We start from the raw sequence: 22,001 nt of genomic DNA on the forward strand, positions 1-22,001 counted from the left end.
GTTGGGGTTTATTAATTGAAATCATGCACTGTGGATTTCGATGGGTTTTGGTGTGGATGGGCTAAAGTCTATGATCAAATTTGTGGTTGGAGATTTCTTGAAACCTTTTTGTCTTTTATTATCTCAGAATTTAACAAGTTGTTTTGATTTTTTAGTCTTATAATTTTACATCTTTTACTAGTTTTTTTGTAGGTCTTGCTTATTAAGATTATATATGGGTGTTCTTTTTATTTTAGTAGTCTAATTATTGTTCATTTACATATCAAAATAATAGAATCATGTTCTAGTTTACAAATTCTTGCTTGAGGTAAAGCTGTAGAAAAAAGATTATTTCCATCATAATTTCCTAATTAGTCAATGTAGGTGGTAGCATCATTCAACATGTTATTGGCATACCTGGTCTGGTTGCCATGTTTAAACATACTATTTTATGCTGACCTACTTCACTTCTGAGAACTCCTCACTCCTCACTCGGAGACTGAGCCTCTGGGCGGTGCCACCGCTTGACAGGGGCGGTTGCATTGCCCAGTCTCACTCGGAGACTGAGCCCTGGCGGTGCCACTGCCTGTCAGAGGCTGTTGCACTGCCCAGTCTCGCTCGGAGACTAAGCCCAAGCGGTGCCACCGCCTGTCAGGGGCGGTTGCACCGCCTAGTCTCGCTCGGAGATTGAGCCCAAGTGGTGCCACCGCTTGCCTGGGGTGGTTGCACCGCCCAGCTTTCTTGGGAGACCCTCTCCTGGGCGGTGGCACCGCTTGGGCTCAGTCTCCGAGCGAGACTGGGCAGTGCAACCGCCCCTGACAGGCAGTGGCATCACCTAGTAGGAATTCTGGTCCGAATGGGTTGATCCATTCAGCCCAATTTGGGTCTGTCAAGGGCCCAATTACCCCCAGATTAAGTTAATAGGATCACCTCATTCCTAACTTAATCTACATACTAACTACGACAATTCTTAAGACATTTACTACAGCTTGTTCCAGTGCGTCAATCGCTTCTTCCGGCGAGCTTCCGACGAACTTCCGACGAACTTCCGACGAACATCCGACGACCCTCTAGTGATGCTCCGACGGACTTCTGGCAAACTCCTGGACTCGCGACGATCCACTTGGCGAGTTCTGACGAGCTTCTTTTGGCAAGCTTCTGGACTTCTCATATTTGTTCCCGCAGAACCTTCGACGACCGTCCGGACTTCCGTCGAGCTCTCGAACTCCCAACGTGATCATAGTCTTTGACTCTGGCGCAACTCCTGCTGCATGTCTTTCTTTCATCGTAGTTAATCCTGCACACTTAAAACAAAACTTCGATCAAGACAATTAATCCTAAGCAATTAACTAAATTGTCTGGCATGTCATTAGTCCCTCGATGCTTCGTCTGATTCTTCAGCGCATCGTCCTCTCCTGCTGCCTATTGCCTAATCGGCCAGTTGACTTCGCAACTCCGATATCCTTGGCACAATACCCGCTCTTCTTGGCCCGAAGCCTAAGTCCATAGCCCGAAGCCTTCTATCGATACGTCGACCGATCTATCGGCCCGACGTCCAATCTTCTGACATGTTCCTCGGGCACAACATGATTTTTTCTGCTTTAATTGTCTCATCTTAATCGAAGCATCCTACGTAACTCAAAACGTAGATTAAAACATAAACACATATTAAGTGGTTTCATCATCAAAATACTAGATTCAACAATCTCCCCCTTTTTGATGATGACAACCACTTGATGACGGAATTAACTTTAACTCCCGGAGTTTAAAAAACTTCCCCTATCAATATGCTATATTGATAGAACCTTGAATTCAAACTGAATTCAAGTCATTGCAATATTCATCATGAATACTTGCAACACGTCATCATGAACTTATGCATAGACTTATGCATTAACATGTCATGTCATCAACATACTTTTCCCCCTTTGTCATCAACAAAAAAGAGAAGTACAACTATTCTTTGTGTTTGTAATATAAGTTAAACTCATTGCATGAAAAATATAATATTAAATTTTTATCATCATGTATATAGTAATTTTATAATATTTTAAGCTAGCAATTTAGAGATGTTCAAGAAAACAACTCTTGCTTCTTAAAATATGCAGGATATATGCCTCTTCAGATATTAAGATCTTCTTTCGATTAATATTTATTTAAAAAACTCAATTTAAGGTAAAAAGTACTGATTTATATTTAACCTTTTATAAAATTCTTACCATATCTATCTGTCTATCTATCAATTTGAAGTTAAATGTCCAGTGAGAGTAATCAAAAGGGCATATGTATGGTTTCAAGTTCTGCACGGGCTTATCTGTTAAATACAAATTCAAAATAATTGACTTCTGAGGGGTATTATGTATATACATGCAATTTTCTTTATAAATCTAATCAAACTTCTCTCATGGAGCAGCGAGTGTCATTTGAGATAAAGGTCAGGGGGTAAAGTGAAACTTTCCATATAAAATGTAAGTCCTGCGCGCCCTTTTGTATCAAAGCCACCCACATCGTTTGAATTAATTTCGTGGAACATTAAGAACCCTAGTTTTTCCTCCCAAAGAAATCATGGCCCCACCGCTTTCGACCGGACTCCGAACCCTGTATCCATCCCTAATCTTTGTTCCTGGCGCCTGGGTCTCCATGGATCCCGGCGAGGGGAGGGAGCTCCCGAGCGCCGGCGAGCTCGACGAGGAAACGATCGCGAGGAAGAAGTCCCGCCGGGTGAGCTTTGCCGACATCACCGCTATCCATGTCTTCGACCGCGACGACGACTGCGAGACTCCGCCGGACTCGAGGCAGGTCTCCGCCGATGGAGGCGCGGACGTGGGGGTGGTAGGGTTCCACGAGGGTGTCCCTGACGGCTACGGTTCCAAGGGGTCGCTCCGTGGGCGGGAGGATGAAGACGATGACGAGAACGAGGAGGACGATGAGGACGACGGCGAACAGGAGCGGTTGGTGTACGACCTAAAGCCCACCGACTACTTGGACCAGCTGTGCTCGATGGGCTACAACTCGACTCAGCTTGCCCCTTTCACCGACCCACCCTACGCTTGCCCTAAGCAGAAGATCGAGGAGCACAACCTGAACTACCCCGTGATAGCCTCCGCTATCCTCCTCTCGGCTGCCGGCCGGACAGCGGAAAAGCTGAGCCTCCCGGCGCTGCAGTCCAAGATGAAGTGCGACCCCGAGGGGTACGAGGCGGAGCTCCAACTTCTCTACCGCCACTTCGAGTCCACCCTCCACCTCTTCCGCTGCCAGTCCGCCCTTAGGCCCTCCTCCGACCTCTCCCTAGCCAAGGATCTCGGGGACTTGGTCATGTTCATCGCCCATGTCACCCCTTTCTACCCGGATAAGCTTGCAAACTTCCCTCTACAGGTGGCCGACCTCCTCCGTGTCAATTCCCGCGCCCTTCCGTCATCGTTGAGGTGTCATCTTGTGCAAGCCCTGATCCTCCTCGTCAATAGAAAGGTTGGTTCGTTGAATTCTTTTTCTTTTTGGAATATGAGATTTACAGATTGTGTGAATGATTGTTTGAAGAATCGACGACATCTTGAATTTTTCTTGTTTTAATTGGAAATAATTTTATTCTGTCAGTTGGGTTTGAATTATTGAAATTATCACTGTGAATGTGGACGGGTAGTGTTGTGGATGGGCTGCTTCCTATGATTATTCAAATTGTGGCTGTAAATTACTCCAAACGTTTTGTCTTTTGTTGCTCAAATCTTTATTGTTTTGTTGTGAAATCGTTTAGTTCCATCCATCGGTTGGGGCATGATTAATTGAAATCATGCACTGTGGATTTGTCTGTGATCAAATATGTGGCCGGAGATTTTTTGAAACCTTTTTGTCTTTTATTATCTCATAATTCAACAAGTTGTTTTGATTTTTTATTCTTATAATATTACATCTTTCACCAGTTTTTTGTGGACCTTGCTTATTAAGATTGTATATGGGTGCTCTTTCTATTTTAGTAGTCTAATTATTGTTCATTTACAGATCGAAATAACAGAATCATGTTCTAGTTTACAAATTCTTGTTTGAGGTAAAATTGTAGAAAAAAGACTTATTTCCATCACAGTCTCCTAATTAGTCAATGTAGGTGGTAGCATCATTCAGCATGTTATTGGCATACCTGGTCTGGTTGCCATGTTTAAACATACTATTTTATGCTGACCTGCTTTACTTTCTGAGAACTCCTCACTCGTCCCTCCCTATATCACCAATGGATTTCATGTTTTCTCAATAAAAGGCTATTAGCATAATTCATCATATATCATTCAAACTATTTAATGCTGACCTGCTTCACTTTCTGAGAACTCCTCACTCATCTCTCCCTATATCACCAATGGATTTCATGTTTTCTCGATAAACTATTAGCATAATTCATCATATATCATTCATGTACCTGGTTTTATTTACAGGCTCAACCATACTCTAAATTCTAACCTGCTTCACCTGTTGGAAATCTTACCTTCCTGTATCATCATGTGTCTCATAATTTTTCAGTAAATGGACATGCTATTATCCAATATGATGTTGGCATGCTGGGTGTGGTTACCAGTTTAGCCGTACTATGTAATGCTAACCTACTTAACTTTCTTAAATCTCCTACCTAGTGTATCACCATTCCTGTGAGACCTTTTTGGAAAAAAAAATTCAACTAAAGGTCTTATATGTCACCTTGTGCTGAAATACATGTCATATGCCGTTTGCAGTGTTGCTGATCTGAGGATTGATTTTATTGTCCGGCTATTAGTGTGGTGCCAGATCATATGGCAGTGAGACAGGAATTTGCTGTTCATGCTTCTCTTGTTTGTTGTCTGAGACGAGTTGCTCTGCCTGTTGGTCCCCTGCCATTCTTCTTCTTTTCTGTCATGACCTACTACATTTGCCAGTTCTTTTTTTTCTAGTGCTGCCATATATGTAACATCAGGCGTTCCATATTTTGGTATATCTAGACTGTTATCCTGCTTTCTCTTTTCCTGTATTGGTGTAATGTTATACCCTCTTTTCTTGCGCTGATGACCATCACCTACTATTTTGATGACCTTCTAAATTAAACTATTTTTAGATCATTCCTAACCCGATCAAAGCTGATGTATGATCAGATTCTGATTTCTGGAATGTCTCTCTATCGTTATTTCCAAACAGCCAACCCAACCAAGCCAAATGATTCCATTGGGTTAAGCAGGTTTGTGTTGAAGCTAACACATTTCAGTCTTCCATTAGATGATAATAAATGTTCCCTTAATGATGCATTATCAGAGTTTAGAACATATGAAGTGAAAATTTGGCATCTTGGAAGGCCTTGATCTGTGCAAAAGTTTGGCACACAGTTCTTTCATTGTTACCCAAGTTTTGCTTTATCAAATCTTGCTTTTTTGGTTTTTCTAAAATATTCTGATAATTGTCTAAGTCACTTTCCTAAGAAAAGCCATAAAGGTTTGCTTTATTATTTGGCATCATGAAACCAGTTAACTTTCAATCATTATTGCTGATCTTCAATATGATTCTGTTTTATCTGAAAATTCGTTTTAATCTTCGATGGACTTTAACATCACATTGGTTACTTTTTTTTTTGTTTCCAGATCATTGATATTGAAGAAACTCTCGAATTGTTTATGGACCTTCAGATTCTTGGTGACCGGACCTTAAGAAAACTGGCCTTTTCGCATGTCGTACATAACATTCGACGCATGAACCAGAAACACAAGAACGAAGCCAAGAATCGCAAACTGCAGAATACTCTTTTTTTTATGCTGCAGGTATGTATTTTATTTTTTAATTATTTTAGCTTGTGATGTTCTTGGTTTATTGGATGCCGTTAACTGCCTTACTTTTAGACTTCTGATTCTTTAATCTTCTCTCTATTCTATTCCTGTTGAGATCTATAATCATGACCTTGTACCAACATCATTAAGTTTTCCTTTTGTAGGGGGCGGAGGAACAGAGGGCCAAAAGGTCGCTTGTTATTCTTTGTGATCTGCATAGATGGAGGGTGTGGTTTGATGACCGTACAGCTAATGCCATTTGCACTGCCTGTTTCCATTCGTCTTCAAGGTATGTAGTTTGCTCAAGTCTGCACCTGTGGTGCTATATAGGGCTGTTAATTTAATGTAGCTGTTGATAAACAGCTCAAACTCATTCTGATTTCAAGCTGAATTGAGCTCAATTAAGCCAGCATCGGAAACAAAACAGCTAAGTGCAGGCCTGAATCAAATTCAAGCCAAACTGGGCTTGCAATTAGTTGGGTTCTGTCAAACTGGACTCTAATTGTTCAAATATATATTTCATATGTTTTTTAAAAAAATAAATTTTCATGAATGATTGTTGTAGTTTGATATGGGGTGTCAAAGAGATGTTTTGTGTTCATTAAAATAATTTTTAATTCCACAATCTGTTGGCATCCATGAGTCATTACTCATGTATAACCTATGAACTGGTAAAAGATTTAAATATATGGCATAAATTAAATAAAAATGGATATATTTAAAGTTTAAAAGTTGAGATCAATTGAAGTATATTTAATCAAGCTTCAAATAAGGCTCATGTTAGTCTTGAGATAGGCATGATTTTAGGTTGTAAAACTTCTTGTAGGTCCTAGCACTGGTTGTCTGAACTTTGACATAATCTTGATCAGTTTCAACAAGAGTCTGATCAGATTCTACATAATCTTTAGGCTTGTAATTAAGTCATATCCACTTTGAGCCTTTACAGCCTCGACCAATCTTGGCTTTGTTAAACCTCAGCATTATCGTTTCACAACAAAAATATTTCTTTGTGCATTTAGTTAATCTCAGATTCTACATTGGGAAAATCCTCGTGCACTTTGCTGCCAATTTTAGCTTTTTCTTTTCTTCTTTTTATAGTTGTATATCTTTAACTTATAGGGAGGTTTTATGTGTTCAGGATTATGATATCTACTCTCTCATTTCTTCTTGGTTATGAACAAATTGAAGAGGAGGATGACTGTGAAGCCTCAAGCAGTGAAGACGATACAACTAGTCAACAGCCTATTACTCTTAGCCGAGAAGCTATTTACAAGGTCTTGCATGCTTAAGTAGTTCAGGTTTTATTCTTTTGATCATATGGAAGCACTGCATCTGTTTCCTACAGTCAATTAAAATAAATTGTTCTAGTGGTTAGATTGTAAATTGTAGTACTGAAGCTGACCAAGGGTAACCTGAAGTAAACCATGTTAAAGAACTGAGACAAATAACAGAAATAAATCTTCTGGAATTATTAATCACTATTCATGGAGTTAATCAAAATGAATCTAACTTTTGCTTGTCAAGTTATACGCAAAATATTGTGGTGCTTGTTGATAATCTGAAAACCCTATTTGGGAGGGGGTTATTAGTTTTTTATTGTTTTTGCAAAGGGTAAGTGGTTATTTGGGTGGGTTATTAGTTGATTTCAGGGAATGCAGTCATGTGCATAACCCCACCTTTACTTTAAAAGATAAACTTTGTCTCCCTTGTTAATAAATAACACAAGTTTCAGTTATGCAAATTTGGTTATGAATTAGAAAAGTTATGTATTGCCCAACTCTTTTCATCGATTAAATGAATAAATGGTCATTAGCATGCAACTGTGGATATCACTTGCATTTTAATACATTGTGATTTTCTTTGTATGCATGTCTGGAAATTGGTTTCCATCACATGCAACTCATCAGCTGAAATTTAATCTAGATCATGTAAACATTGTGTTTCTTTTGAGTGGTGAGACTGTAGCAATTTTTTTTAAAAAAAATTAGGAACTTGTTCAATTGACTATTTCTTATTTTACTTCTAGGCAAATCATAAAGGTACGGTTGCCAGCAGGAAAAAAAAGAAGGCAAAGTTGCAGCGTGTGATACGCAACATGAAAAGGCAGCAGCGAATAACATCACAAAGTAACAGCTCTGGTTACTATTCACCTATTACTCATTTAAAAGATGCACAGGTTGGTTGGTCCTTGTATGATAGTTCAGTAAATTAAATCCTTATGCTTCCTTGACAATTTTTTCTTTTGGTGCTGCTTTAGGGTTTCGCTGAGAAACTGTTCTCTCGCCTTCAAAGATGCAATGAACGCTTCGAGGTAGTTATCCTTTCCCTCATGCACCTTATTATTATTTTCGAAATTTGTACTTTAATATCATGTTTGCTGATTTATATAGCAAGTCTGGTGGTGGCTTTGTTAGCCTGCAAGTTCTTGTTAATTAAAAGAAGGATTTTCTATATTGTTCATTATCTTCAATTTCCTGCTAGTGATTAAGTTCTTAAGATATGCAGTTCCATTGAGATCATTAATGTTTTAGAAAATTGGCCTGAATACTTGAATCTACATGTGATTAAGATAGGGATGTATTATAAAGAGTTATATGTGGCTCTTTACTCTATTCAGAATGTTTTGAATGGGTGAATTTTATTTATTATATTGAAAGGCTATAGTCAATGTCATTTCAATGTTTTGGTAGATTGGTTCACACTCTACACTAAGCTGATAACAGTAATTTATAATGAAATTTCTCTTCTATGTTAGACTACATGTGTTATTTATTGGTTGATATATGAAATTTTCTTTTGTCGACTATTGTTGTTACTTTGTGTTGCAGGATAGGATGATGATGTTGAAAGTAGTAGCCAGAACTGTTGGATTGCACCGTCTGATCTTGTTAAATTTTTATCCGTTTCTTCAAAAATATGTTCAGGTAAACAAGGATTTTTTTGCTTATATGTATTTTAACTTGAAACCATACTTATTTGTATTTATTTTTTTTTAGCCTCATCAACGTGATGTCACTGATTTGCTTGCTGCAGCTGTCCAGGCCTGCCATGATATGGTTGTGCTTTTTTTACTGTAGAATTTCTAAGCGTTCATAGTCAAGGCATGCTGTTCCCAGTTCTGTTCTTCAGATAGAAGAACTCATCGAAGCTGTTTTTATTTGAATAGGTACCTCCTGATGCGGTTGAACCCTTATTTAAACAAATTGTGAATCAATTTGTGCATGATCGTTCTCGCACAGAGGTACTGCTGAAAATGATATTACTTTCAGTCATGTTCATCTGTTAATAGTTGAACTGTTGATCATGGACTTTCTTATTTGTCTTGTCAGGCCATTGCTGTTGGGCTGAATGTTGTGAGGGAGATCTGTATCAGGATGCCTTTGGTATTGCTTTACATTTAGTCAATTATTTGTTCAAGTTTGTTTGCGACAGGTTTATTCTTTGCATCATCTTGTATGAGATGCATCACATCACAATTCCATGGTTCATGCCTACTTAATATATCATCTTGTCACTTTAGCATGATCTCGTCACATTAGCAGTTTAGCCAGACTCCATCTGAGATACAAGATGTTGACAGTATGATGAACTCTTATAATATGCCTTCAGATTTTCTAGGAAGTTGAATCTGTGAAAGAACTATACTTGTTATGGAATTCTAATTTTTTTTCGTCTATACATTGTCACAAAAAAGTACTCAATGTGGATTTGGGTCCGTTGAATGTTTACTTACTCAAATTCTAGATGCAATTATCTTAATAATTATGTTTTTTGTTTTTCAAAATTTTACCCATCTTCATATTAATTAACTGTAATCTTGTTTTTTTTTTATTTTTTTTGCTTCAATTTGAGAAATAATAAAATTATTTGAGAAGGATAGTGCACCACTTGAAATAGATATGTACCTGTAAAAGCTTGTAAATGTCTACAAGAAACTAGTTGTCTAACTGTCACATTTTGGTTGTTTACAGTTAATGAATGAAGATCTGCTTCAAGACTTGGTCTTGTACAAAAAATCACATGAGAAGGCAGTTTCTTCAGCAGCTCGCTCCTTGATAACTTTATTCAAAGAGGTTGGAATATGTATTTCAGTCTAACAATTTTTGTTTCAGACGTATAGCTTGTGATTGTTATTCTGAGCTTTATTAGTTTTCAGATATGCCCTTCTTTATTGGTCAAAAAGGACCGTGGCCGTCCGGTCAATCCCAAAGCAAGGCCAAAAGCATATGGAGAAGTTAGTATAGCTACTGATGTGCCTGACATAGAGTTGCTGGAACACGTTGATAACTCGATGACTGACAGTTCTGATGCTGAGGCTTCTGCATCAGATTTGGATGATGAGTATGACAGTGATGCTGAGACAGAGAAAGAGGATGATTCTTTGGAAGATGAAGAAGAGGATGATGAGGTTTCAGATGAAAAAAATGAAGAAGATTTAGGTAACAGTGATAACATTGATGGAGAGGAAGATGATGGTGATGATCTTGATGATGATATTGATGAGAATGCTGCCTATGATGAATATGATAGTGATACTAAAGAAGATGTGGATCTTAGTGATGATAATATGGATATCTCCAGTGAGCTAGATGCATCAAGGAAAAAGTCTTCTAATGACATCTGCAATGATGATGACCTCAGTAATCATGAATGCGCTTGTGATGACAACGATGAAATAAAGGAAGAGGAGAAGGCCAAATCAAAGAAGAGGAAGTTTGCGGATTATGTTGGACAACTGAATACTTCAGAATCAAGTCTTCGCACCCTTAAAAGACTAACAATGGCCAAGATGTCACAGAAAGCATCAGATGAAACAGATGGAATTCTTTCTAATGAAGATTTTCAACGTATAAAAGAGTTGAAGGTGTGTTCACCGGAAACTTAGTGCTCCTTTTCATCTTAATTATGTGGAATAGATTCAGTAAAATTCTGACACTGTTCATTGAACTTTGTTACTCATACGCTCATGTTATCTGATATGAAGTTATAGTAACATCTGCATAAGCGAGTGTTTCTGAGAAATTTGGATCTTCAACTTCTTTAGTGTTCTGATTAATTTTAATGTTCGATGAAATAATGGATCTTATATTCTTGATTACATTTTTAATCACCAAAATTCACTCACTATGTAGGCATCTTATAAGCTTTGCCTTTTTTCTTTTTTGAATCTCATAGGCAAAGAAAGAAGCAAAGCTGGTTATGGCTCAGCAAGGTCTTTTGAGAAAGGGTATAGACTCGAAAGTCTCATCTTTCAAAATTCCCTCTTCTGAGCAATTAAGTATAAAGCCAGTGGATCCTGCTATGCTAGAGGTGAGCTCTCATCCTTTCTCTTGGTATGAATGTTTTTCTTTTTCTTTTCCCTATTTGGTAATTCTATGACTATGTAAGGTTGATAAACTCCTTTTGTAATGTTCCAACTATATGTAAAATTGATGAACTCATTTAATAATGTACCAATTGATCCGATTTTAGCTCTCACATATATTATCATTCTGTAATGCAAATTTCTGGTGTTGTATATGTTGTTCAAGGCATTGATTCTTTTGAGATCACTGGTCCATGCTTTTGATCTCTGGATGGAAGCATATCTGCACGAGAGCTTGTATGAGTATTTTTAAAAGTACATGATGAATAGCTAGATGTTGATGTACTGCTAGCTTTTTTTTTTTTAATGTACTGGTAGCTATTCTTACTTTGGATTACATTTCCTTTACTTTAAATTATGATTTTATGTCATAAGCTTGTGAGTTGTTCTAAGTTGAACTAATTCTCTTTATCATCAACGAACTATTGTTCTTTAGGTCCACATTAAAAGAAAGCTTAGCAAGGAGGAACGACTGACCCTAGTAAGAGCTGGGAGGGAGGATAGAGGAAAGTATCAGGCTAGAACTGCTGTGAAACAAAAAAAGGTTAGCCTGTATTGGATTTACGACATGTTACGTGACAATTTTTTGTTTTTAGTGCAGATTAAAATATAGTGACATTCCTATATTTTATGATACACATCTTGCCTATGTTCCTTTAAAGCTCGCAATTGGTTTCCTTCAGTACTTTTGGTTTGCTTTTTCAAAAGCTGTTATTTTAACATCCTGCGCTTTAGTCTTCAGAGCATCTGGTACACTTCTGATCTGCATTTCAACTAAGGTGATAATCTTCTTTAATTATCCCCCAAGTGGAATGTAGATCCTGTTCTTCTCTGCCTCCTTTTGCTTTTCCTATGTTGGTTGGCAGTCTGCAAAATTTTAACACAATGGAAAGGATCGCCTGCCACCCCCCATCTCCCTGCTGCAAATCAAAGCTTCCTCTCTGCCTCCTTTTGCTTTTCCTTCCCCTTCATTAGTCATTCTCTTCTCAGTGTCTACATTAACCAGGCACCTTGTTTTGGAATTAATAGACTGATTGCTTATCTGCGATTTGTTGATAGACGGGTGGTCTAAGCAATCGCCAAAAGGAACATAAAAAGAAGATGCCTCTTTCTGCCAAAAGAGCAAAAGTAGCTCGCTCTAGGCAGGAGAAAAAACAGCGGCAAAGGCGGTCAGGCAAGCAGTTCCAGGGAAGGAAAGCATGGAAGTGACAAAATTTCATAGCTTCCTAAAATTTCATGGCTTCGTAAAGTGACAAGATTTCGTAAAATTTTGACCCCATGCAGTTTCTTCCATTAGAAAATTTCATTTCAAAAGTTTTGATTTCTGCTTAGAATTTTGATTTATTTTCTTCTGTTGTGTAAATCTTTAGCTGATTTCAGATGAGCTATATGTAAATCAAAGCTGCCTTTTGTCTTAGTTGAATGCTGTTGCAAGGAAATAGAGCAACAGATTTTATTGATTGTGTTTCAATGCATCCATTCCCAGAAGAGTTCGTCAATCTTTCACGGTTGCATGTACAAGTCACATTATTATTAAAATACAAGATTAAAAACAATAATTATTAAATAGATTTTTTGCATGTTGTATTTATTATTATGAATTCTATTGCAGGATATATGCCTCTTCAGATATTAAGATCCTCTTCCGGTTAACATTTATTTAAAAAACTCAATTTGAGGTAAAAAGTACTGATTTAGATTTAACCTCTTTTAAAATTCTTTTCATATCTATCCGTCTATCTATCAATTTGAAGTTAAAATGTCCAGTGAGAGTAATAACAAGGGCATATGTATGGTTTCAAGTTCTGCACGAAATAATTGAAGTTTCAAGTTCTGCACGAAATAATTGAAATGTGCAAGCTAGTAAATTTTTTGCTTTCGTTTCAAGAAACATGCACGTTGGTAATTGTTCTTTACAATGTTGTAATTTTTTTTCCTTTACATCAATTTCTATATCATGATAAAAGATAAAGTAGCAATCTTCTTTCAATATGAAAAATTCAAATAAGATATCATTTTAGAAAATTATAGTTGTTGATTTTCACATCGTTTCATAAAAAAAATCATGAGTATTGCATGAATCATTCTAAATCATAAATATTTTAAATAATGATAGTATTAAAATATCAAATTACATTATATCCTATCATACATGATCATAATTTCTCATTTGTGTGTATCAACATAATATCATGAGTATTTCATGTATAATTTTATATCATCACATAAAGAATATCAAGAAAAATTAATTGGGAGTTGAGATGTACAAATCATAATTACAAAGGAGTCATATTAAGATCATGATAAAATTTCTTTTTAGTAAATAACCAATAGAATCATAGGAGGACAATTTGTGAAAAGAATAATCATGATTCATTTGGATGAATGTTTTTTAAAAGATTGAATCATACAAGAATCAAGAAAAATATTTCATATAAAATACATCTCAAGTCGTAAACATCGATAAATGATTCGATTGGATATATCATCTCATTATTAAAATGAATCATATTAAAAAAAATCCAAAATCATCATCAAAATCACTTTTCGGATAATTCAATGAAATTAACATAGATAGATTCCTATAAGATTAAAAATAGCTCAAGTTCTTTTAGTATCAAATTTTATAATTGATTTTACGTAAGTCTTCCATACAAAAATGCATCATCATTTAAAATCAAAAAACAATATGGATATAATTAAGATACACGTTATTGCTTCTTAAAACATATATAGGATTAATCTTATTAAATATATAAGCAATAGATTTAAATCTAACATTTTGTTTCTTTGTCATAAAATATGCAATTGTTATGATCAATATTTTTTTTAACAATTTATATATAATTTTTCTAAACTAATTTAAAAACAGCTGATGAAATGCTTCAAGTAATTTCAAAATTAGGTAAATACATTTCGAGTGAGTTACATAGCTCATCATGAAAGGTCACCTCATCTTTATTGGTTTGCTCCTCGTATTCGGATGTGCTCGATTCGTCCTTGAGTGCTTCTTTTTTCTTTGACAACTTCTTCTTTAGTTTTATATACTCATCTTTGTAGTATCCTGACTTCTTACGTTCATAGCAAGTAATTGTATTCTTTTTAAGTTTATTTTTATTCTTTGATTTTTGTTTCATTAACTTTTTAAGCTTTATTGCTAAGAGTTCAAAGTTATCATCACTTGAGCTTTCGCTCGAGTGGTCTTCTTGAGTTCTGAGTGTCAAATCCTTCTTGTTCTTTGGAAGGTTGTTCTTATGCTTATTATGTGCTTTACATGTCATTTCATAGGTCATCAAAGACCCAATAAGTTCTTCAATCGAAAAATGGTTCAAGTTTTTTGATTCTTGTATTGTTGTTACTTTCGAATCCCAATTTTTAGAAAGAGATCATAAAACTTTATTAACAAGTTCAAAATTTGAAAAATATTTACCAAAAGCTTTTAAATTATTGATGATATCCGTAAAACGAGTGGACATATCAATAATAGTTTCGCTTAGCTTCATACAAAATAATTTGAAATCATGCATCAAAAGATTAATTTTCGAATCTTTAACTCTGCTAATGCCTTCATGTGTAATTTCAAGTGTGTGCTAAATATCATGCACAATTTTGCAAATGGAAATCCGATTAAACTCGTTTTTATCCAAAGCACAAAATAAAACATTCATAGCTTTTGCATTTAAAGAAAATATTTTTTTCTCAAAGTCATTCCATTCATTCAAAGGTTTAGAGGGGGTTTGAAAGCCAAGTTCAATGATATTCCATAAATCAAAGTTTAAAGAAAGTAAGAAAACTCTCATTTGAGTTTTCCAATATGTGTAGTCCGTCCCATTGAACATAAGAGGACGAATGATAGAGTGACCCTCTTGAAAGCCGAAAAGAGTCATTTCTCTTGGGTGTTAAACCAAATGAGAAAAACATGACTTTGATAAACATGTCTTCAAGACAGTCTCTAAGATTATGTCAAGCGATAGTACCACCAGACTAGGTGATGGTACCGTCAGACTAAACGGTGGTACTGCCCAGACACAATCTACCATCCTGTGTTAAGTAGTGGTACATTTAGACTTGGCATGGTACCACCCAGTGTCTCATCCTTGGTTTTTGGGGTATTGGCGATATCACCGCTTATAATATTGACACTGGGTGGTACCATGCCAAGTCTAAAGGTACCACTACTTAACACAGGCTGGTAGATTGTGTCTGGGCAGTACCACCGTTTAGTCTGGCGGTACCATCGCTTGACACTCGGCGGTACCATCACTTAGTCTGGTGGTACTATCGCTTGACATAGTCTTAGAGACTGTCTTGAAGACTGAACCTTTGGAGGTGCCATCGCTTGACCCAACTGTTGGGTCTTGAGCCTTTCTATTGGCCCAAAACAACCTAATTCGGGCTTAGTTGGCTCCTAATTGAGTTGGCCTAATTATATTCTAAACCGACACAATTACTACTAAGACTACCTCGATCTAGATAAATTATTACATGCAAGAATACTAAGTTGTCCGGCATGTCATTAGTTCATCCGGCGCTTCGTCCGACCCTTCAGCACATCGTCCTCTCCTTTGACATATTGCTCAATCGGCATATTGCCTTCTCGGAACATCCAATATCTTTAGTGCAATGTCTAATCTTCTTGGCTTGATGCCTAAACTCATGGCACGAAGCCTTCTGCCAACACATCAACCATTCCTCTGGTCTGACGTCCAATCTTCTGATATGTTCAATTCCGGCCCAACTTTTTATCCTTCTTGCTTTAATCAATTTGCCTCTCCTGATCGAAGGTAGTCCTACATCACTCAAAACACAAATTAGATCACAAACACATCAATTAATTTCATCATCAAAATCCGAGATTCAACACTCTAGACCATTGCAATTGATCCATATGGATTTATTTGGACCAATTGATACAACAAGCCTAGGAGGTAGCAAATACGCCTTTGTAATTATTGATGATTATAGTATATACACTTAGACATACTTTTGGACATACAAAAGTGATTTTTTAAGTGTTTTTTAAAATTTTGTAAACTTGTTCAAAATGAAAAAGGCTTTATAACGAAGTCATGAGATCTGATTCCCTGATCAAATCTTATGTTCCAACTTTGGGAAGCTTGCTTTAGTCCATAAATGGACCTAAGCAACCTACACACTACCTTATTTAGGTAATCCTTAGATACGAATCCCTAAGGCTATATCATATATACCTCCTCCTCGAGGTTGCCATTAAGAAATATTGTTTTCACATCCATCTGGTAGATCTCATAATCATAGTATACTACAATAGCCAATAGAATTCAAATGGATTTTAGCTTAACTACGGGTGAGAAGGTTTTGTTATAGTCAATACCTTACTTTTGGCAATACCCCTTAGCTACTAGATAATTCAATATTAATGGAAGGATGATCTAAAACATACCACAAGGCTACTCCTCAAAGCTCGAAAAAGATACGTGACAATATTTTCTAATTTACATTATTTTTGCTAAAGCTATGCAAAATTTATATTTATATATATCTTAAAAATTCTATTCCAACTTTTTTTTTAAAAGATATTTTTGAAGGGATTTTAACTCATTTTAGGCATATTGGCAATATGTCCTAGTATACCATTAGTATGCATACTGTATTGAGCGAGACTCGGTACATCGGTATAGATAGAAATTATGAATCATGCTTGAATATGTGTTTTTGCTAGGTGATATTGTTTAAATATAATCATAATATGATGAGTAAATCTTGTGAGACACTTTTAATTTTACTTTTTGTTTCTAATTCTTAGTTTGTTCTTTCCTTATGAAGAATTATGTTAAAAGAAGAAAGTGCTATACAAATTGATCTCTAGGATTTCAGTTCACTTAACTTTTTGAGTATTCTCTTGATGAATCTATAAATTTGGTATCACTCTACTCACTCTATATAGTATTAGATACACGAAAATAATTTTTTATTTTTTATGTGAATCATAAATCTCTAAAAATCTTCTGAATAAGACTAGTGAGGGCAACATCTTGATCAGCCCATCTTTCTCTCTGTTTCACTAGCAATAGAAAAGGTAATTTATTCTAACTCTACAATTATATTGGGCTTATATACTTTTCTGTTTGTAGAAAGATAATTCATGTTTTGTGATGTTTATATGCTCTATCAAACCTTTAGCTTTTGGATAAGTTATGGCCATAACATTCCAAGTTATAGCAAGTGAAATCATGCCTGGTGCTTTGCAGACATGACATTATGATTTATGGTCATAAGTTAGCCAATGAATGTATGTGAGAACATTAGAGCTTTCACAAGAATAAGGCCTTTATAGGTAAGTTGTGAAGTTTTATTTTCTTATCTCTCTGCCTTAGCCTCAAACAAGTATGATCAGATTATTCAAAAATAAACATGGCTATCACATCAAGAGGCTTTAGCTACTACAAAATCTCAAGAAGTTTAAACATATATAGATGTATCCCTCTAGGCCATGGGATATTCATTATATTATTCAAGTCCATAATACTCATTTGTTACATTAATCATGTAGGAAGAGTAGTGCTTGCTAAATAACAAAAACACTCTACAGATTAGTGGGCTTCATTTATTGATTAGATTTTGACTGCTTGATTATGTTGAAAACTCATAATAATCAAGTAATATTTGAATCTTCATGAATAAAAAGTAAATAGTATTCGGTTATTTCGTGTTGAATTAGGAGGTAATATTTGACCACTTGACTATGTTAAAAGTTGAAAATAAATAGGTAATATTTAAATTTCTTGAAGAAATATTAAACAAGATTTTGTTATTTTCCTAGAAAATATTTTCAAGTATAGATGTTCGTGTTCAATTAGGAGGGAGTTAGTCCTATTGCAACTTTTGATGAATAAGCACATGATGACATTTATAAGAATAGAATTACAAAGAATAACTTTAGTGGAATTTCATATTATCTTCGAGAGAAGCATTTAATATCTTTATTTGTTGGTCTCATATTGCTATGTCTTACGATAAGACAAAAACTTAATAGCTATGCCAATAATTTGTGTTCCAGAAACGTTGCCACTAAGTTTGGTATTATTTTCCTTTATTTGTTATTTGTCTATTGTATGTTTTTATCTTTGCTTATCATAAAGATGTTTATCTAATTCAATATATTCCAAAATTATTACCAGTGAGTTTTGTGTACTTATATTTGTGCTCTTGTATATTTATTTGGTGTGTTTTTGCACTTAAAAAATTGATTGTTCCACAAACATTCCTTAGACAGAATTGAGAAAGCTAATCCCTTAACTCCATTTGAAGATGGCCTGGGCCTTCCAAATCAACCAAATGTCACAGGCAATCAAGACTCTCAATAATTAATAACTGATTTTAGTAAGGCTCTCCCCCTCTCTCAACCTCAAGTTTTTAATCATTCTTGTGAGCAAAGGATACACCAAAATCTCTAGCGCACTCCATACCCACTCCATACTTCACAAGCAAATTTGCACTTAAAAAAATAAGTGATCCTGTATATCCATGCCTTCCCCGTACAATAGCGCACACAGTTTAAAATCACAAATACCAATCTTAGCTAATCTCCCGGTGGTAAGAAGGCTATGATGAAGCAATTTTTAACAAAATAATTAAATTCTAGGGAGGATAAGAACCTTCTATGGCCTCACCTAACACTCCTTACTCAAACCAGTGTCACTAGAGCAACCTCTTAAATACCTATAAGCAAATTTAGTTAATAGTTGCGCCTTCCATACCCTCCTATCATCATAGAGGCTAAGGGAATACTAATCCTTATAACTGAAGGTCCACCCACTAACCCAAATAAGGATAGTATTTTACATGTATCCCATGATTAATTATTAACCAAACCAACATTTATTGTACCACCAAAAATGGTATAGGATGGGTGATATATACTTGTTCAAATGTGAGCCAATATGCGGACCATCCCATTTTTAGCGATTTAGTTAACTTAATAAAAAATCAAAGATATAGTGGAGATCCTTATCCAAATTAATGTTAAAAAAAAGAGATTATGACTTACGAATGCGAGCTCTCTTCTCCTTTAAGATGTTGTCACCTAGCCATTGCTGCTTTTGTCACTATTATCGTCATGCTTCATTGTCACATAAGAGGTCACCAACTCGCTATCACAAATGCGAGCCCTCTTCTTGTGTAAGATGCTACTGCCTTACTGTTGCTACTTCATCACTGTTCTCACTACAACTTCGACATTAAGTAAGATATTGTTATTGTTACTTTTGCCGCTTCGATGATATTATTGCTTCACCAGTACTACTAATGTTGTAGCTTCCCAAGTACACTACTACTATTCTTTTTCTCCTCATCATCTTTCTTCTTCTTCCTTCTTCTTTCACCACTTCTTCCCTCTTTCTGCCTTCCTCATTCCTTCTCTGTTTCGATATCGCCCCTTCCACTTCTCTCTCTTTTTCTTTCTCACCAAACCCCCAGTATACACTACCAGCATACCATGTGTTAATATACTAATATAGATTGATATATATCATTCGAAATGGGTTTAATACCTGAAAAGACAAACCCTAAATCAAAGTAGAAATTATAACATTTTCAAAGTTGAAATCCATATTTATAAATGTTAGCTTCAATAAAAGTAGGATATCAAATAATCAGTTATCATGCATCACATCAATAAAAATACTATCACCGATGAAAAAAGATAAACCCTCATGGAGAAAATGTAGAGAAAAAGACTCCAACAACAATTAACAAGAGAAGAATTAACATGCTTATAAAGGGAGATAATGTCATTTAATAGTTATAACTTTGACCTAAAGATTGGACTCCTAGTTCAACACTATGGAAACTCTTTTTCACTTGAAGAGCAAGACTAGTAGTGGTCAAATAAATGCGCTAACCATCATCTTGTTTGGGGAGAGTAATAATATCCTAGGAAATTAAATAAAGCCATTAGTATTATTAAAGTTCTACTATAAGAAATCCTTAATATAATATTCTGAAATACTTTCTTAAGCATCAAGACATTTAAAACATGAAAAAGGGTGATATTTAAAAAATAATAATGAGGGTGATCCAATTCTATATTTTGATAATAAAATCAATTAATGAGTTTACAAATTAGTATACTTTTGAGAGAAGCAGCATAGGAAATATATCGACCAAAGACTCGAACTATCAAGGGCAAATTGTCGAAGTAGGAGAATCAGAAATTATGCTAAGAAAAGTATTATGTTGGACATTGGGCATAGAGTTAGACGATTGAACTTTATGGTATAAGTTTGTGTTGAATCTCGTATTTTGATGATGAAACTACTTGATATATGTTTATGATTTAATCTTCGTTTTGAGTGACGCAGGATGCTTCGATCTGGATGAGACAATTAAAGCAAGAAAATCATGTTGTGCCGGAGGAACATGTCAGAAGATTGGACGTTGGGCCGGTGGATCGGTCGACGTATCGACAGAAGGCTTCGGGTCGTGGACTCGGGCATCGGGCCAAGAAGAGCGGGTATTGTGCCAAGGATATCGGAGTTGCGGAGCCAACTGGCCGATTGGGCAATAGGCCGCAGGAAAGGACGATGCGCCGAAGAATTGGACGAAGCGTCGAGGGACCAATGACATGCCGGACAACTTGGTTAATTGCTTAGGATTAATTGTCTCGATCGAAGTTTTGTTTTACATGTGCAGGATTAACTACGATGAAAGTAAGACATGTAGCTGGAGTTGCGCTGGAGTCAAGACTATGATCACGTTGGGAGTTCGAGAGTTCGACGGAAGTTCGGATGGTCGTCGGAGGTTTTGCGGGAACAAATCCGAGAAGTCTAGAAGCTTGCCAAAGAAGCTCGTCGGAACTCGCCAAGATCAAATCGTGAAGTCTAGGAGCTTGCCGGGAGTCCGCAGAATGGTTTCCGAGAGTTTATCGGAAGACCGCCGGAAGTTCACCGGAAGCTCGCCGGAAGAAGTCTTGACTTGCGGACTTTGTAATAGCTTAAGAAATGTCTTTAAATTCGTAGTTAGCACATTAATTAGGGTTAGGATTAGGTGTTAATCTTATAACCCGGTTAGGGGCCAATTGGGCTCGAATTCGGACTTGTTTGGGCCAAGTTTGGAGCCCAACCAATGATCTGAAATAGTGCCAAGAGGTGCAACCGCCCAGGCAGGGAGGTAGCACCGCCCAGGCTATGTCTCCCAGCAAGACTAGGAGGTGCAACTGCCCCAGCCAAGAGGTGGCACCGCCCCGGGCTTAGTCTCCGAGCGAGACTGGGCGGTGCAACCTCTTCTGTCAAGAGGTAGCACCGCCAGAGCTCAAGTTTCGAGCTTTGCCAGGCGGTGCAACCTCTCCAGTCAGGCGGTGCAACCGCCTGAGCTCAGTCTTCGAGCTCTGACAGAGAGGTGCAACCACCCCTAACAGAGGTGGCACCGCCTAGAGGCTCAGTCTTCGAGCTCTGCCAAGCGGTGCAACCTCTCCAGTCAGGAGGTACAACCGCTTGATCCCGAAATTCCGAGATTTGATCGTTTTGAGCTCCAAATTTGAATTGGGTTGGGGCCTATAAATTGCTAGTCATAGGTGCCCAGCAAGCCAATCACGTGAGTGATGGCACGTGTGACTTGATACAGAATCTTTTTCCTTATTATATTTTGGCGTATATCACTTTATAACTAATGCATAAATGCATATATATATTGTGATGTCCTTGGATTTGTGCAATGGGAATCGGATCGTGATGAGATCACGATAATGAGATCGATTCACCTATAAACACATATCCTAAATAATCCGGGTCATAGGTTACTCGAGAGGGACATCGTGATAACCGGATAGACTGGTGTGCTGTATACCCGTCCATATGATGGATGCAGCTGGTCTCATAGCTGCTCGTGTAGGGAAACTAGGGATACAG

The 22,001-nt window shown here is 36.6% G+C and overlaps 1 protein-coding gene across 2 annotated transcripts; it reads left to right on the top strand.

The window, feature by feature from the left end:
• Positions 1-762: 762 nt before the first annotated feature.
• Positions 763-12,586, top strand: LOC135617480 (uncharacterized). 2 transcript variants are annotated; one of them, XM_065117722.1, is made up of 15 exons: positions 763-3,447; positions 5,568-5,744; positions 5,915-6,039; positions 6,889-7,024; positions 7,777-7,926; positions 8,008-8,061; positions 8,579-8,674; positions 8,747-8,806; positions 8,917-8,991; positions 9,080-9,133; positions 9,722-9,823; positions 9,907-10,614; positions 10,926-11,060; positions 11,552-11,659; positions 12,175-12,586. In XM_065117722.1, exons 1-15 carry the CDS (start codon positions 2,545-2,547, stop codon positions 12,322-12,324), a joined length of 3,033 nt encoding a protein of 1,010 aa, XP_064973794.1. In that variant the 5' UTR covers positions 763-2,544; the 3' UTR covers positions 12,325-12,586. The 2 variants fall into 2 exon arrangements, with proteins under 2 accessions (XP_064973794.1, XP_064973795.1); XM_065117723.1 differs by lacking the exon at positions 8,747-8,806.
• Positions 12,587-22,001: the final 9,415 nt, after the last annotated feature.

The sequence above is a fragment of the Musa acuminata genome, chromosome BXJ2-7 (assembly GCF_036884655.1).
Source record: "Musa acuminata AAA Group cultivar baxijiao chromosome BXJ2-7, Cavendish_Baxijiao_AAA, whole genome shotgun sequence".
NCBI classification, from domain to species: Eukaryota; Viridiplantae; Streptophyta; class Magnoliopsida; order Zingiberales; family Musaceae; genus Musa; species Musa acuminata.